Source organism: Xenopus laevis, chromosome 2L (genome assembly GCF_017654675.1).
Source record: "Xenopus laevis strain J_2021 chromosome 2L, Xenopus_laevis_v10.1, whole genome shotgun sequence".
NCBI lineage: Eukaryota > Metazoa > Chordata > Amphibia > Anura > Pipidae > Xenopus > Xenopus laevis.
The window spans coordinates 181,227,714-181,246,189 of NC_054373.1; the positions used below are offsets into that span (position 1 = coordinate 181,227,714).

The following is an 18,476-nucleotide window of genomic DNA, read 5'->3' on the forward strand; positions in this document are numbered from 1 at the left end:
TTTAGCAGAGCTAAAGCCAAGTCAGAACGGCTCGACCTTTGATAAATCTGCCCCTTAGTATGGAGACTGTATGAATTCCAAACGTGTTACTTGATGATGATGATGATGATGTACCACCACGTGTTGTCATTGGAAGCCTGGCAATCTGTCAAAGAACGTCACATAAAAGTGCCTGGCAGGGGTGTAACTAGATGTTACTGGGCCCCACAGCAAATTCATTTTAGGGCTCCCACCATATCCCGAGATTGTCCTGTTTTACTAATATATGTTGAAATTGCTCATTAAAGAGGTTGTTCACAAGCCCAGATTTATGGCAAGGCCAAAAAGGCCGAGACTAGGGCGGCAGCATTTTGGGGGCGGCATGCATCCCAGCCGCATCGTAAGAAGCATTGGAGACTCAAAGCTCCCCAGTGCTCCTGTGTTTCTTTGCGTGAAAATCATCCGGCGCTAGGACCATGCGGGTGTGGGGGGGAGTCGTTCGCGAGGAAACAGCCAGCACCGGGACTACTGGCCTTAAGTGCCCCTGGTTGTTCACCTTTAAGCTAATTTATAGTATGTTAGAGAATGGCCAATAATTTTAAGCAACTTTTCAATTGGTCTTCGTTTTTTTTTTTATTATAGTTTTTGCATTATTTGCCTTATTTTTCTGACTCTTTCCAGCTTTCAAATGGCGGGTCACTGACCCCATCTAAAAACAAATGCTCTGTAAGGCTACACATTTATTGTTATTGCTACTTTTTATTCCTCATCTTTCTATTCAGGCCTCTCCTATCCACATTCCAGTCTCTGCAGGGTGCAGGGGGGCCCATGAGGCCCTAATTAAAGGGCTTGTTCACCTTTGAGATAACTGTTAGTATGATGTAGAGAGGGATATTCTGAGACACTTTGCATTTGGTTTTCATTTTTTATTATTTGTGGTTTTTGAATTATTTAGCTTTTTATTCAGCAGCTCTTCAATTTGCATCTTAACCTATCTGGTAACTAGGGTCCAAATCCCCCTAGCAACCATGCAATGATTTGAATAAGAGACTGGAATATGAATAGGAGAGGGGCTCTCTCCTGTTCTCCATTTGTAGCCTTACAGAGCATTTATTTTTTAGAAGGGAGCCAGCGACTCCTATTTGAAAGCTGCAAAGAGTCAGAAGAAAAAGGCAAATAACTATAAAAAATAAATAATGAAAACCCAATTGAAAAGTTGTTTATAACATAATAAAAGTTACCTTAAACATCAATCACCCCTTTAAATAAAGCATAAGAATGATACATGATACACTGATTTATATTAAGGAGAAGTGAATTAATTTAAAGCAGAGCAGTTAAGGACATTTGCTCTTTAAAGCCAATACAGGTATGGAACCTGTTATCCAGAACGCTCGGGACCTGGAATTTTTTGGATAACGGATCTTTCTGTAATTTGGATCCTCATACCTTAAGTTTCCTAGAAAATCATGTAAACATTAAATAAACCCAATAGGTTGGTTTTGCTTCCAATAAGGATTAATTATATCTTAGTTGGGATCAAGTACAAGCTACTGTTTTATTATTACACAGAAAAAGGAAATCATTTTTAAAAATGTCTACTACTGGTATAGGACCTGTTATCCAGAATGCTCGTGATTTGGGATTTTCCAGATAATGGATCTGTCCGTAATTTAGATCTTCATACCTTAAGTCGAATAGAAAATCATATAGAGATTAAATAAAGCCAATAGACTGGTTTTGCCTCCAATAAGGATTAATTATTTCTTAGTTGGGATCAAGTACAAGCGACTGTTTTATTATTACACAGAAAAAGGAAATTTGTGGATTATGTGGATTATTTGATTATAATGAGGTCTATGTCAATCTATAATTCAGAACTTTCTGGATAATGGGTTTCCGGATAATGGATACCCTACCTGTTTATAATATATGCATAACGTGGGTATTGTCACCCGCTGAATTTCTTCTGATTGCCATTAATCATCAGTCCTGGGATATGTTCATTGCTGTCAGGGTGTGATGGTTCTCTGGAGGTCTATATTGATGCCTTAATTCTGAGTATTTACAGGAGCAGAACTGAGTAATTTGCACTGAGCCTTGGGCCCATCTGTATCATAGAGAGAGTCTCTCCCCTATCCGTCTGTCTTCAGCAGAGGGGAAATATATGATGATATTCAAAATGTCTCACCTTATATGAATAAATGGGAGCAGAGTCGGGTGTGCAGTGTTTTAACAGATGTTTTTATAACGAGGGTTCTCTCAGAAAATGTAATTACATTCTACAGCCATCAATACCCAAGCACGGAAAATCACTCAGGGTACCAAACTCAAGGGCTGGATATGGAATACGTGGTTTATTCTAAGAATTACAAAAACTGTTTTATTCATGTGTAACAAAGGGGAAATTCTTTATATATTTTTTTGTGTGTCTATTAATCTGTGTGTCTCTGAATTAATCCTTAAACTTTAAAAAGCTGATAAAGGAATTCTATTATCCCAACAAATAGACTGCCGCTTCCAATAAGGATCACATAGGATCTGTGCAGCCACTGGGACAGAATACTCTGTTATACAGATAACTAGAATCTCAGCTGCCATAAAGCAGGACAGGACTGCTGCTTACAATGGGGATCACATAGGATCTGTGCAGCCACTGGGACAGAATGCTCTGTTATACAGATAACTAGAATCTCAGCTGCCATAAAGCAGGACAGGACTGCTGCTTACAATGGGGATCAGATAGGATCTGTGCAGCCACTGGGACAGAATGTTCTGTTATACAGATAGCTAGAATCTCAGCTGCCATAAAGCAGGACAGGACTGCTGCTTACAATGGGGATCACATAGGATCTGTGCAGGCACTGGGACAGAATGCTCTGTTATACAGATAGCTAGAATCCCAGCTGCCATAAAGCAGGACAGGACTGCTGCTTACAATGAGTTTCAGATAGGATCTTTAAACAAAAATACTTGGGAGATGGAAGTGCTTTTCTTGTATTTAATTGGACAAAGTATAACCACCCTAAACAGATGTGGTAGCCATTTGACCCTTAGGTTAATAATCCTTGTCCCCAATCCCATTGCGTTGGTGAACCTAGAACTATTCATCTAATGTCTCATTCCCATCTGCATCTGGGCGCAAGTCCAGCTCTGTCTGTTCCTTGGAAGTTTTCCCATGTGATTAAAGTTAAGTTGAGATCTGGCAGACAGACGGACTATCACTGTGTGACTCTTCCTCCACCTGTTTGGCCCAAACACAACACAGTGAAACCCCAGTGGTCTCTGCTGAGCATCATTTTAACTGAGAACACTCTGTTCGGTCCAGCATAATGGCCACCCTGACAATTTACAGATAATTTAATAAATTTGTATGAAATGGGAATTGCACTGTAACTGTGCTGTGTATATAACAGAGATTGTTCATCTGTCCCAGTGGAGCCATTAAACTCCAATCAGACTAGTCCTCATCAAAATAGGGTCACTTTCAGCCGAAGCCAATGGAATTACCATCATGTGTGGAAGGAATCCTAAGTCTCTGCAGAAAACCAACACAAAGAAAACAAACCTTCCAGATTGAGCCCTGGGCAGAATGAAGCTCATGCCACCAGCATGTCGGACTGGGCTGGCGGGACACCGGGAAAAAACCTGGTGGGCCCAAACCCACTCCCCCGCCTGCCTCAAACTGCGCTCCCTGACCTCCCAAAATCCATAGAAGAAAGGCAGGTATGTGCTGGCAGGAGGAGGTGGGTTGCATCTGCCATGAGGTTGGTGGTGAGGGGGGGAAGTCACAGGCCCAGGGTGGGTATGTGTGGGCCCTTGATGTGGCAGCCCCAGTGTGCCCGGTCCCCCCCAGTCCGTCACTGGACACCAGTGTTAGAAGGCAGTAACACTAAGCACAGGGTCACTGTTCCATCCATAGATTAATGTCTACAATGTGATTCCAAAAATCTTTCATGCATTATTGGATTCCACCTTGCACACTGCGGTTGCACAAAATACTGGGGGATAGGGTTGCCACCTGACCGGTATTTTACCGGCCTGGCCGGTTAAAATTACGCTTGATCCCAATGTAATTAATAGGCAAAATGCCTTAAAATATAGGATGGCCGGTATTTTTTTCAAAAAAAGGTGGCATCCCTAACTGGGGATGAACTGAAACCAGGCAGAATCCTTGTGCCTGGCCGAACCGAAGGGAAATCACATGATTTTTCATCAAAAAACAAGGAAGTAACCTTTTTTCCACTCTTTCCTTTTCCACCCGTAATTTCCATATGCAAATTAGGATTCAGATCGGTATTTGTCCGAATCTAGATTCAAGGAATCAGGGATTCGGCTGAATCCCAAATAGTGGATTCGGTGCTTCCCTACAAAACACTGCCTACATACCGAAGCTAATAGATGGGCAAGATCCAACCAGGAGTAGCCGAGAGTCTCCCAGACATATGGGTAGTAAATGCCCTTCCTCAACCCCTGCCAGCTGAATATGGCATTGGGCTGAGAGGCCAAAAGTGCAGTATTTTTTAGAGAAGTAACTGGCTGCTTGTGAACACATCTGCAAACAGCCAATCACAAAGAGCGTAAACAGTCACAGTTGTCCATGCCCCCAAATAATAGTCCTGAAGCAAATAAATCACAAAAAAAGTATAAAAGAAGTCTAGCAGGCACAGTGGTACAATGCCCTTACAGCTTAAACGACTGGGCTGAACCTCAAACCTACGGTTTCTTCCAAAAAGGATCAAAATTACAGGATGTATGGATCAAATCCATCCCCAAAATATCAATTGAGTACCAGTTAGTTGATTGAACACCATTAGAGATTCAATAGTGCAAAACACCAACTTTTCCGCTAGCTGTTAAACAGAGAAAAGTCATTCAATAAAATATCAAGGAAACCTATTCTGTAAATACAACAAAATGTTTTTTTTTTTTCATTTTTAGATTGTTTCAGCATTTTCAAGGTTTCATTTATTAAAAAAAAGTTTTATATTTCACAAAATACTGAGTAATCCCTGGTCCACCATGGAACTGGGGGCAAACAGGGGACCACAGAAGATTATACTGAAACACCAGTTTATAAAATGACTCTGGGTGTTATTGAGTGACCAATAGTTAATCTACAGACACAAAATAAATACACACAGGCACTACTGTTGGTGGCACATGATGCATCTGCTCTATCAATGAACTGAGCCCTGTGGAAAAGCTCCTCTTCCATCTCCCTTTCTCTAGAGTGGGCTTTGCTTTGGCTGAAAGTGACCCTGAACTTGCTCTTTTTAGACTGCAATTGGTCACTAAACATTATTGGTCTGAAAACCACCAGTAGAGGTGCTGCAAAGTACTTATAATGAGACAATTGGGTTACATAGTCACATGGTGCATGGAAGACCCCCCTTTATTATGTCTATTTTCATGTTTGAATAGTGGTGACTTAAGGTGACCATAGACATTACAATTACGATCTTTCCTGGAAAAGATGTTTTCAGGAAAGATCGTTTGTTTCAATACACACGTGTAGAGCTGAATCGTCAGATATACATATAGAAACAATAGAATTCTACCTGTATCTGACAAATCAGCACTAACAATGGCCGATGTTCTGGTCCCTTCAAAGGTGACCAATCAAAATTTTCCGGCCAGTCTGATCGACGAGCCGACCGATATCCAAGTCTATCACCACACACACACCGAACATCATACGACAATTAGTTTTGAATATGATTATTGCTACGTATATGGCCACCTTTACAGATGGAGCCACCATTAACCCCGCAGAAGATTTCATTCTATATACATTTTAGCAAATGGCTGTAGACATCATGATATGGAATAGCCCGTGATATTTCTTTGGGATAACTCTGGCTACAGGGTCGGACTAGGCCAGTGGGACATCTGGAAAATCCCGGTGGGCCCTAGCCCTCATATGCCCTGCTTGACAAAGGGGTTTTATTCCCTGAAATGTTGCATTTGCACTCTGCTTTGAAATAAAATTTGGAAGAATTCCTTCAGTCCTGTGTGCCTTCGGATTTTTTCGTGTTGTACCTTATCGTGAGGTGGCAGAGCCTCTACCCTTGTGCACCAGGCGTCTCTTTCATTCTGGAGGGTGTGCGAGGTCCTACACTGCTTTGAACCGCTTACTCAGACCCATTCACCTGCCTGGGCCGCCCCATCAGAGTTGAAGCGGAATGAAGAAAAAGGCATTGGTTCATACTCTCTCTCTCTCTCTCTCTCTCCCTCTCTATGGTGCATGGGAATGGAGGGTGGACGTGAGGAGGAGGAAATCACACCCCCAGTGGACCCTCAATGAAGTAGTCCGACGCTGTCTGGCTATCATTTTACCAGAAAATAATCTGGAATATCAATTTTGGATAACTTTGGTTATATCCGTTATTTCTCATTACACCTGGGAATGTTTATTAGCTGCACAGATACAGTAATTATCTTGAACAGCCTGTGATACCTCTGGTTACTCTAGTTACACATACGAAGGCAGCTTAGCAAATGACTCGAGAGATAATGTTCTGAAATAGCTTGGGACTTCGCTTTGGGAAAAAGATGGCTATCGCTGTCTATCACATTCCAATTACACATAGGAATGCATTTTATCATGTTATTGCAATGATCACTATCTGGGGCAGCCCCGATATTAATATGGGATAACTTTGGCTATACATGTTCAAAATAAAGTATAACATTGTGCCACTAAAACAGTAGCCTAACTGTGCTCATAAAATCAATCCCTTTAACACCACATGCCCATCATCCCATTTGTATGTGCCACATGGTATAACCAGTGAGAATAAAACCCACTTTTGCTTCCTACGAAACACGTTATTATTATAATAATATAGCAGTTAGTATGTTGGCATGCCCAGTTTACAATGATAATGTCATCAGATCATTTGAAACAATGTATCACAGCTGCAAGAGTAACTTTCATGTAACAGTGTATCCAGTCACTTTAGATACTATAATGGATGTTGTCGCCCATGGAAACCTGCCCATACAAATGAATAGGGAATAAACCATTCAATCCCGCAAAATGTGTGTGATACAAAGGTTGGTGTAAGGCAGGGCTGAAGTTCTACCCTGTGCAGAAAGACTCTTTGGTGTATAATTAACTCCCTGTGCACCTGTCAGCGGAGCCGGGAGTTAAATTCACATGAAGGGGCCGTGTAGGGGGAGGGTAATGACAGAGACAGAGCCTATTTTTATCTGCCTATTTGATACTCCAGTTATGTATGGAACACTTATGGCATCCACTATGTTTAGCAAGAGACACATGTATCTGTCGCCTGCCTCCGGACGTCGCTTCCAGTAAAATGAGAGCCTCTTCCTTCTCCAGGTATTTCCCAGATTATTCCGTGTCTAGGTACAGGGAGAGGGGCACTTCCCAAACAGATTAGGAGGCACAATAATGTTTCCTTTCTTCAGGAAGATCGACGGAAATATTGATACTCGTGCACTGGGTGTATTTTATTCAGTAGTGGGTAACAGATGTGCCCTTAAATGGTTCTATTTAATCCTTCTGTGTGTGTGTGTGTATATAATGTTATTTATATGGTGTACTTATTTTTATCATTTTAATAGTGATGGAATTATGATTCTTTGCCATTTTATTTTTACTTTCACCATTGTTTTTGGGGATGATAGAAAGATCAGGTGCTGTGACTCTACACCAATGCTACATCTTTTACTCACCTGACCCCAAGGGTCACCGGGAGAATATGATAGCATTTTTTACATTTGAGTTCAAATGGTTGAGTCGATACTCCGGGGAGGGGGGGATGTGCAACTGTACCTGTGCCCCCATAGATCCTAATGGAAATTGCTAGAGGACAGTAGGTAGTTGGGGAGTAGGAGGGCTGGTGGACTCAACACTGTCTAATTCAACGACGATAGGGTTATAGTAATGGTTGGAGGTAATTAAATTGTTTTTAGTTACTCCCCATTCCAGCTTACATTTATAAGGAGGAATATATTATGGGGGATGTATAACTCTGAGTGGTTACAGATCCCAGCCCCCCGGCTAAGAAGTTGGAGTTTGGGTCAAACTGCCCAAAATAACTGAACTGGTATCAACTTTGATAAGTGTGCCAATTTGGAAAAAAAGCTGCTGGGAATTCTAATGGATTTATAAAGGATTAGCCCCTTGCTTTTTTTTATCATTATTCTTTATTTACATAACACTAACATATTCCGCATCACTTTGCAGAGATGATTCCTCATCCAGACCCTGCCTAAGTGGAGCTTACAATCTAAGGTCCCTATCATATTCAAACACACTTTATCAGCAGCCAATTAACCTGCCCACTGATAGCATGTAGCTACTGCAGCCACAACTGCCCCAGTGCACGCTGGGAGTTGTAGTTCAGATACTGCTTGAAAGCTACATGTCGGACATCTTTGATTTAGTCGTATGTCTGGACCTCTTTTACATACCAGAACTACTTATCTTAGATCTATTTCCAATGTTAAGTAAATGTCAAGTCCCCGTAAGCCTGCCCTGTGAGGGGGAAGGGAAAGTCCCACCAACAAATGTCCATTCCAAGTCAAGTTGGGCTTCACAAACACATTCCTAGTAGTATGTGAGTCTGAGAATAGCTCAGCAGTGACGATGCTGATCAGGGTAACATTAGGACGCACTGGATAGCATGACAAGGCAGCAACCACACTGCAATGTCTGTTTAATTGCTCAAATGAGGAGCTTGACTTCCTCTCTGTTCCTTGGGAACTTTAAGCTGAATTCTTTGAAGATCTGGATAATTTCTGAGCCAAGAGCGGATCTTAGAGCAATGAGTTTATTTACACTAGTGTAGTAGCTCCCATGGATGCAGAATTTGAGTGTTGCTACTTTATAGCTGGCAAAACAAAATATTTGTAAGAGAGGGTGATGAAGAAATAATTATTTCCTTTGAGGCTGGAGAATATTTTTTTGGAAGGAAGGAGAATCCCCAACCATTGAAGTGGGGGGCGAATAATTGTAAAAAAACAGTGAATAAAGTGCTCTCTTGTAAAATATAAGGATATTATAAGTTACAGAGGAGTTTCATGACCATATAAAAGTGTTTTAATACAGGTCATGGAACTCCGAGGTGACTTCTAATATCCTCATATTTTGCAACACGGGGTACTTTATTTAATATAATACACACGTTTTAGTGAAATGACATCACTAAGCTCCAATTTTCACTAAGCACCATTTATATAGTGAATAAAGTACCACCCTATTATAAAATATAAGGATATTAGAAGTCACGAGGAGTTCCTTGACCACATAAAAGCACAAGGCATAAGGCCTAAGATATTCTTGGCATTTGTGTATTATAAGGATATCATTTACAGGATATTCTTGGCTTTTGTGCATTATATAACATTACACAATTCCGACAATGTGTCCAATTGGATAGAAAGCGAGCAAACACTTCAGTGATTTATAAATAAACAGTCATGTTTCTCCAAAACTAAAAATATACCAATTTGTCCCTGTAGTGCTAAAGTTATAACAGAATCACATGCTCAGCATGTAAAATTTTAGAGTTTTGTAGAGACTCTGGAGGAAGCAGTAGGGCAGGAAGGAGACAGTAGGACACTATGGAGACAGTAAAGCAAGATGGAGACAGTAGGACAAGATGGAGACAGTAAAGCAAGATGGAGACAGTAGGACAAAATGGAGACAGTCGTATAAGATGGAGACAGTAGTGCAATGTGGAAGCAGAAGGACAAGATGAAGGCAGTAGAGCAAGATGGAGGCAGTAAGACAAAATGGAGGTAGTAGGACAAGATGGAGACAGTAGAGCAAGATGGAGACAGTAAGACAAAATGGAGGTAGTAGGACAAGATGGAGACAGTAGAGCAAGATGGAGACAGTAAGACAAAATGGAGGTAGTAGGACAAGATGGAGACAGTAGAGCAAGATGGAGACAGTAAGGCAAGATGGAGACCATAGAACAAGATGGAGACAGTAGGACAAGATGGAGACAGTAGGACAAGATGGAGACAGTAGAGCAAGATGGAGACAGTAGGACAAAATGTAGGTAGTATGGCAAGATATAGACAGTAGGGTATGATGGAGACAGTAGGATAAGATGCAGACAGTAGGGCAAGATGGAGACAGAAGGACAAATGGAGACAGTGGGGCAAGATGGAGACAATGGGGCAAGATGGAAATTGAAGCAGTAGAAAAGATAGAGACAGCAGGGTAAGATGGAGACAGCAGGGCTTTCGTTGCCCTACCCACTCTAGATCAAACCATGCCTCAGGTTATAGCCTCCAGCAGAAAGTAGCACAACTAAAACATGCAGTTAAAGGTCAATTTTATTTCAAGCTATCAAGAGGATCAGAAAGCAAAGTCAGGTCTGACATTTCCTGATGTGTTTTGGACTTCAGGGGTTCTTAATCTTAGGCATTCAATTCATTCCATAAACATAATTAAATGCACATTCACCAGTCAGATGTCAATTGCATCCAATCAAATAAAAAACTCATAACAAGAACCACAGGTCAAGTTACAGCAGTTAACATTTCACTTTCTCTTTAACCCTATAGGTAATTAATTTCACAAATCAGTAACATATAGTCGTACAGAACCTGTGTAATAGTAAAAGTCACAGATCAGTTTCCATACAGCAGTTTTTTAGGAACCCCCCTGTGATTTTGAACTGCCCTACCTTGGGGACTCGGACCCCAATTTACCCACTTGGATCCACTGCCCCATCCGCAACTGCCTTATGTGCCGTTGCTGCAAATTGGAACTGACATCATGACAAGTGGGCGGGGACAAAAACATTTATAAAAAAATTCAAAGGAGTAAAATATAGATAATAAAACATAAGATAAGAAATATAGATGAGATCTGCAACCCACATCTATACCCACACCCGAAAATCCTACCAGCATCTCACGGGTATCCCGTGGGTACTTGAGGCGCTGCAGGACTCTACCCACCACTCTAGTCTCCCCACCCACAGCTCAATTACCCCTCTCATGTTATTATTATTGCACCAAAAGCTCAATTGTCCTTCCCATGTTATTATTAATATTAGGGATGCAACGAATCCACTATTTTGGATTCGGCCGAACCCCCATATCCTTCATGAAAGATTCGGCCGAATACTGAACTGAATCTGAACCCTAATTTGAATATGCAAATTAGGGGTGGGAAGAGGAAAACATTTTACTTCCTTGTTTTCTGACAAAAAGTCACGTGATTTCCCTCCCACCCCTAATTTGCATATGCAAATTAGGATTCGGATTCAGTTCGGACTGGCAGTAGGAAAAAGGCCTGCTGAAAAAGGCCGAATCCTGGCCGAATCCCGAACCGAATCCTGGATTCGGTGCGTCCCTAATTAATATTGCACCAAAAGCTCAATTACCCCTCCCATGTTATTATTATTGCACCAAAAGCTCAAATGCTGCGGGCGGCAAAAAGATGGGGCGGTAGTTGTAGGTAATTTAGGGGGCAGTGCTACTGGATATGGAAAGAAGAGAGATGTGAGGGGAGTACAGTGTACATGTAAATGCAGGACTTGGATTGGAGGACAGAATTAGGGGCCCCTGTGAGGGGATTTGAAGTTTGTCAGTGTGTTTGGTCTCTTATATCAAGGGAACAGGGGCCACTAATTGTACCTCATGAAGTGCAGTCGCCTCTTGTCCAGTCTCTCAGGGGCCCAGTCTGTGGTGTCACTGGTTTTATTCCCTGTGTCACTGGGTTGTCATGGCAGCACCTTACCTGCAATTCCTTCTGGCCCAGTCTTAAGCTCCCCATAGACGCAAAGATTTCTCTTGCCGAACGACCGATTTTAGCGAAGTCCGACCAATCCTTACAAATTATCGTGCGGTTAGTGGGATTCGAACGATCAAACATCTTACAATTTTCGAACGACACCTGTCCGGAAATTGATCAGCCAGGTTAAAAAATCTTTGTCGGTCCTAGTACAATCTATCTATGTTTGCAGGGCCAAGCAGGCAGCTCCCCTTTGTTTTCCTGGCAAATTGGTCTTTTTAGTTGATGGATAATTCGTACAATAATCGTGGATAATCGTGGTCTCACGATGACGATCGGATCTTTTAAAAATCTCAACATCTATGGCCAGCTTAAGTGTTATTTTTATTATTAACAGATGCCAACATGTTCCACAGCGTTGTATATATATATATATATATATATATATATATATATATATATTTACTTATATCATTCCTACAGATTCCACATAGATCATCAACATCTTGTCTCAGGTTGCTCAAAGCGCACCAGTTTATGGTAATCTGATGGAACAATACATTTTCCTTGTTTTTTGCCAATGCTGTGTTTTACTAGTTAATTATTTTATTTATATATATATATATATATATTATACTTACAGATTCTATATACATATATACTGTACATATATCTATATATATATATATTGTCAAAGGGGCGTGACCCCGAAACGTTGCAGTCCGCACAATAAACGAGCAGGTAACACTGCAATTTGAATGCCTGTGTGCCGATCCTTCTCTGTTCTCTAACATATGTGAGGCTGCCGGATCCTTTGGGATTGTGCACCGGGCTGATCTGGTGAAGGGTGTGCGTCGGTTCTTTCTACTCCATGTACATATCATACATACAGATTCCACATATATATATATATATATATATATATATATATATATATATATATATATATATATATATATATATATATATACATATATATTGCATGTTTGTATACTCTTGACAAAGATCCCTGTGAGGGGTCGAAACGTTGAGTTAAATCAAAAGTTTTTCTTTATTTCGCCTGAAAATCCTGTGAGTGCCGCCATTCTTCACCTATATATATACAGATACATATTCTTAACAAACTGTGGTGGAGGGGAAGGGCCCCTGCTACATTTTTAATACCTTTTTTGATAATAATAATAATAATAATAAATAAAAAACACAATTTCTACTGTTCCATCTGGCAGTGGTGTGTAGTGCAGATCAGTGCAAGGAGGACAGTTCAGTAGGGATGGAGCAGAGCCCTCAAGCCCAGAACTAAATTTTGACAGTTGATTTCAGTACCTCCTAGACAGCCAAGGTTTGAGGCTAGACGGGCAGCTTACACTCCTTGTTCTATGGACTGTACTTGACTGAAGTGGTTGTTTGACGTCTGCCTGCAGTTGTCTTTCATTGCTCTCTCATTGCTCTCTCATTGCTTGGGATGTGAGTTAACTACTTTCTGGCTCTGCAGGATTTGTGGTTAACCAATTCTGATGCATTGCTGATTAAGTCCATTTATTAATGGGTCAGCTATAGATATCCTCCTGCAACTAAATGAGAACTGTGAAGTATTAGGCTAGACATTGCCCAGGATGGATATGAATCCGGTTTATGATCCCCTCTTTTCTTTTACTTTTACAATAAAATCAATCAAAAGTTAGCGTTAGTGTTTGTGTGTATTTCTAGTGTGGCCCCAGAACACTTTTCTTCCAATGTGGCCCAGGTTAGCCAAAAGTTTGGACACCCCTGTTGTACACTTTAGGTTTTGGGGTTCTGTATCAGCCCAAGGCCACTCCAGCCTATTAGCAGGGAATATCCAGACCTCCGAAAATGCACTCAGTAGCTCCCCATCATACTCTGGGCTGCTGTCGTTAGGATCCGACTCACAGTGTATACAGTATATATATATATACAATATAAAAGTCACAATACTAATTAATTCAGATTCACATTGCATGGTAGCTTAAAAATCTTTCGTAGTGATATTCAACTCCCCCCCCCTGGACTGTACCACTTCACTGACTTTTTTTGTAAGTTTTATTTTTCTTTTTTTCCAAATGATGTAAGAAAGAGGGAGAATTGCTCACAGCAATTCCTACATCAATACAGGTATAGGATCCCTTATCTGGAAACCCGATATCCAGAAAGCTCGGAATTACGGAATGGCAGTCTCCCATAGACTCCATTTTATCCAAATAATCCAAATTTTAAAAATGATTTCCTTTTTCTGTGTAATAATAAAACAGTCGCTTGTACTTGATCCCAACTAAGATATAATTAATCCTTATTGGAAGCAAAACCAGCCAATTGGCTTTATTTCATGTTTAAATGAATTTCTAGTAGACTTAAGGCATGAAGACCCAAATTACGGAAAGATCCGTTATCAGGAAAACCCCAGGTCCCGAGCATTCTGGATACCTGTACTTAAAACAAAATATACAATCTAGTGTTTGAGTTACAGAAGAACTCGGGGGGGGGCTTTTTACACAATTTCGAGCTTTTGGGGGGAAAAAACATGTTTTTTTCTGGAATCGGGAGAAAACTAAAACAGGCCACAGAGTGTAGGACTGCAAATTCTTGCATTTTGGTGTTAAAATCCACAACACTTGAATCCAGGCTGACAATTTTTAGGCTTTAAGGAATGCTGTACAAAGAAAAGTCCATAAGTAAATGGGCCAGGGTAAACGTGATTTTCATTAAAGGGGTTTCATTGTCTCATCAAATTAGGGATGCACCGAAGCCGAACCCCCGAATCCTTCGCTAAAGATTTGACCGAATACCAAACCCAAATTTGCATATGCAAATTAGGGGTGGGAAGGACCGCCATCAGAAATCGGAGGGCCCCATATGACAAAATTTCCTGGGCCCCCCTGGGCTGCACCCACCGCAAGCCCCACCTACAGGTCCGCCCTCCCCACCCCACAGGTCCGCCCCCCACCACACAGTAAAAAACAAAAAAATATTAGTGGCTAGGGTTCCCACATGTTAATAAAAATAAAAAGATATTGGTGATCAAGGCCCCCCATAAAAAAAATTTGTGGCCAGGGCCCCCACCCCATTAAAAAATATTGGTGGCTAGGACCCCACATGAGAAAAAAAAATTGGTGGCCAGGGCCCCCCCCATTATGAGAAATTTGGTAGCCAGGGCCCCTTAAACGTCCATTCCTTCCCGAAGTCAGCAGCTCTCAGAAAGATGGGGGGCCCGGCTAATCAAGTAAGTGTGGCGTGGACGGGCCCCCCTTACCCTCGGGCCCCCTACAACCCTAATTTGCATATGCAAATCACAATTCAGATTCTGTTCAGACGGGCAAAAGTATTTGGCCAAATCCGAGGCAGAATCCTGGCTGAATCCCAAACTGATTCGGTGAATTCCTACATCAAATACAAAACGCCATTTCTCCCATAAGGCGCCAATAGAACAGCACCATCCTCTGAGTTAGATATTTAATATAAATACCATGTACCCATTTTAATTAGCAGAACTGTTGTTAATCGGTGACACACAACCTTTAAAGCTGCTGTCTGTGTCTGAAAGGAAAGTCGGTTCAAAGAGAAAAAAAAAATTACCAATGGCAACTAGTAAGTAAATGTATCTTTCATTTGGCATGACAGGAAAATTGCACATTTGTACCCATTTGCAAAATCAACTTTGCTTGGAGAGCAAGAGGCATAATCAGCCGGAGCCAAGGGAGAGACAATTATGCTTTTCTCACAAAATGCCAATAAATAATAATAATAAGAAAAACATATTTAAAGTTGTAGCAGGAAACCAGTTTGGATGCACATATATAGGGTTATCTGGAAAGGCATTTAGATACTCAGCTCACTGCACCCTCCTCTGATATACAGGGGTATCTTTAGGGGCAGTTCTGATAATATACATTGTAGCCTGTTAAGCTGAAAAGGGTTGTATTTACCATTGTAGTTATTTACAAAGCGGCCGACAGACATAAAGAGCCTGTTGATCCAGTGTATCTAGACTGCCTGTGTACAGATACAAAGTGACTTTCTATTACTGGAATAATAATAGCTGGCCTTCGCTTGAACTAAATGCATTCCCAACTCTTTCCCCCCTCCCAATGAGGACATATGGTACATCTAGAGCAGTGCTGTCCATTTCTGGGTTGCCACGGGCTGGAATTTTTCTGGCCTACGTGGTGGAGGGTCGATAATATTGACCCCTCCCTGTTTCTAAACCGCACCCAACTTAAAACACAGCCATGTTACCACAAGAACTTTTAAGACCATGTCCACATAAATGTTGGTTGCACAAGAAAAAAACAAATAGTGCTCACTGCAGGGATATCACTCATCACTCTTATGTGAAAAATTAAAGTCAAATTAAGACATACCCTTAGATCCATATGTCTCCTCCTTCTTCCTTTCTGGTAAACACAAAAATCCTTTCCCCAGCACATGATTAAACACCTTAGGAGCCCCTAACAACAATTTCCAAATGCTAACGAACCCCCAGAACAAACCCCTACCAGGCTCATGCCCACAAGGAGCATAGGACAGGCAGAGTTTGACACACACAGGGAGCATAGGACAGGCAGAGTATGGCACACACAGGGAGCATAGGACAGACAGAGTATGGCACACACAGGGAGCATAGGAGAGGCAGAGTATGACACACAGGGAGCATAGGGCAGGCAGAGTATGGCACACACAGGGAGCATAGGGGAGGCAGAGTATGACACACAGGGAGCATAGGGGAGGCAGAGTATGGCACACAGGGAGCATAGGGGAGGCAGAGTATGGCACACACAGGGAGCATAGGACAGGCAGAGTATGGCACACAGGGAGCATAGGGGAGGCAAAATATGGCACACAGGGAGCATAGGGCAGGCAGAGTATGGCACACACAGGGAGCATAGGGGAGGCAGAGTATGACACACACAGGGAGCATAGGGGAGGCAGAGTATGACACACAGGGAGCATAGGGGAGGCAGAGTATGGCACACAGGGAGCATAGGGGAGGCAGAGTATGGCACACACAGGGAGCATAGGGGAGGCAGAGTATGGCACACACAGGGAGCATAGGGGAGGCAGAGTATGACACACACAGGGAGCATAGGACAGGCAGAGTATGGCACACACAGGGAGCATAGGGGAGGCAGAGTATGACACACACAGGGAGCATAGGACAGGCAGAGTATGGCACACACAGGGAGCATAGGGGAGGCAGAGTATGACACACAGGGAGCATAGGGCAGGCAGAGTATGGCACACACAGGGAGCATAGGGGAGGCAGAGTATGGCACACACAGGGAGCATAGGGGAGGCAGAGTATGACACACACAGGGAGCATAGGGGAGGCAGAGTATGACACACACAGGGAGCATAGGGGAAGCAGAGTATGGCACACAGGGAGCATAAGGGAGGCAAAATATGGCACACAGGGAGCATAGGGCAGGCAGAGTATAGCGCACACAGGGAGCATAGGGGAAGCAGAGTATGGCACACACAGGGAGCATAGGGGAGGCAGAGTATGGCACACACAGGGAGCATAGGGGAGGCAGAGTATGACACACACAGGGAGCATAGGACAGGCAGAGTATGGCACACAGGGAGCATAGGGGAGGCAGAGTATGACACACACAGGGAGCATAGGGGAGGCAGAGTATGGCACACACAGGGAGCATAGGGGAGGCAGAGTATGACACACAGGGAGCATAGGGCAGGCAGAGTATGGCACACACAGGGAGCATAGGGGAGGCAGAGTATGGCACACACAGGGAGCATAGGGGAGGCAGAGTATGACACACAGGGAGCATAGGGGAGGCAGAGTATAGCACACAGGGAGCATAGGGGAGGCAGATTATGGCACACACAGGGAGCATAGGACAGGCAGAGTATGGCACACAGGGAGCATAGGGGAGGCAAAATATGGCACACAGGGAGCATAGGGCAGGCAGAGTATGGCACACACAGGGAGCATAGGGGAGCAGAGTATGACACACACAGGAGCATAGGGGAGGCAGAGTATGACACACAGGGAGCATAGGGGAGGCAGAGTATGGCACACAGGGAGCATAGGGGAGGCAGAGTATGGCACACACAGGGAGCATAGGGGAGGCAGAGTATGACACACACAGGGAGCATGGGGGAGGCAGAGTATGACACACAGGGAGCATAGGGGAGGCAGAGTATGGCACACACAGGGAGCATAGGGGAGGCAGAGTATGGCACACAGGGAGCATAGGGCAGGCAGAGTATGGCACACACAGAGGGGCATGAGGGGAGGGCAGGAGTATGACACACAGGGAGCATAGGGGAGGCCAGAGTTATGGGCACACAGGGAGCATAGGGGAGGCAGAGTATGGCACACACAGGGAGCATAGGGGAGCAGAGTTATGACACACACAGGTAGCGGAGGCATAGGGGAAGCAGAGTATGACACACAGGGAGCATAGGGGAGGCAGAGTATGGACACACAGGGAGCATAGGGGGAGCAGAGTATGGCACACACAGGGAGCATAGGGGAGAAAGTATGACACACACACAGGGACATAGGGGAGGCAGAGTATGAACACACAACAGCAGGCAGAGTATGGCACACAAGGGAGCATAGGGAGGCAGAGTATGACACACAGGGAGCATAGGGGCAGGGCAGTGTATGGCACACCACAGGGAGCATAGGGGAGGCAGAGTATGACACACAGGAGCATAGGGGAGGCAAAGTATGGCACACAGGGAGCATGGGAGGCAGAGTATGGCACACACAGGGAGCAGGCAGAGTAGGCAC

The 18,476-nt window shown here is 43.1% G+C and overlaps 1 protein-coding gene across 2 annotated transcripts in view; it reads left to right on the forward strand.

The window, feature by feature from the left end:
- Positions 1-18,476, forward strand: part of LOC108705781 (cGMP-dependent 3',5'-cyclic phosphodiesterase-like) — a 296,620-nt gene that overhangs the window by 68,776 nt on the left and 209,368 nt on the right. The window contains exon 1 of one of the 2 annotated variants that reach the window (XM_041582771.1): positions 7,183-7,324. The exons of the other annotated variant lie outside the window; for it this stretch is intronic. Coding sequence (XP_041438705.1) covers positions 7,221-7,324 — 104 coding nt within the window. The 5' untranslated portion in view covers positions 7,183-7,220. Of the gene's footprint in view, positions 1-7,182; positions 7,325-18,476 lie in introns of those variants that run through there. 2 annotated transcript variants of the gene reach the window in all.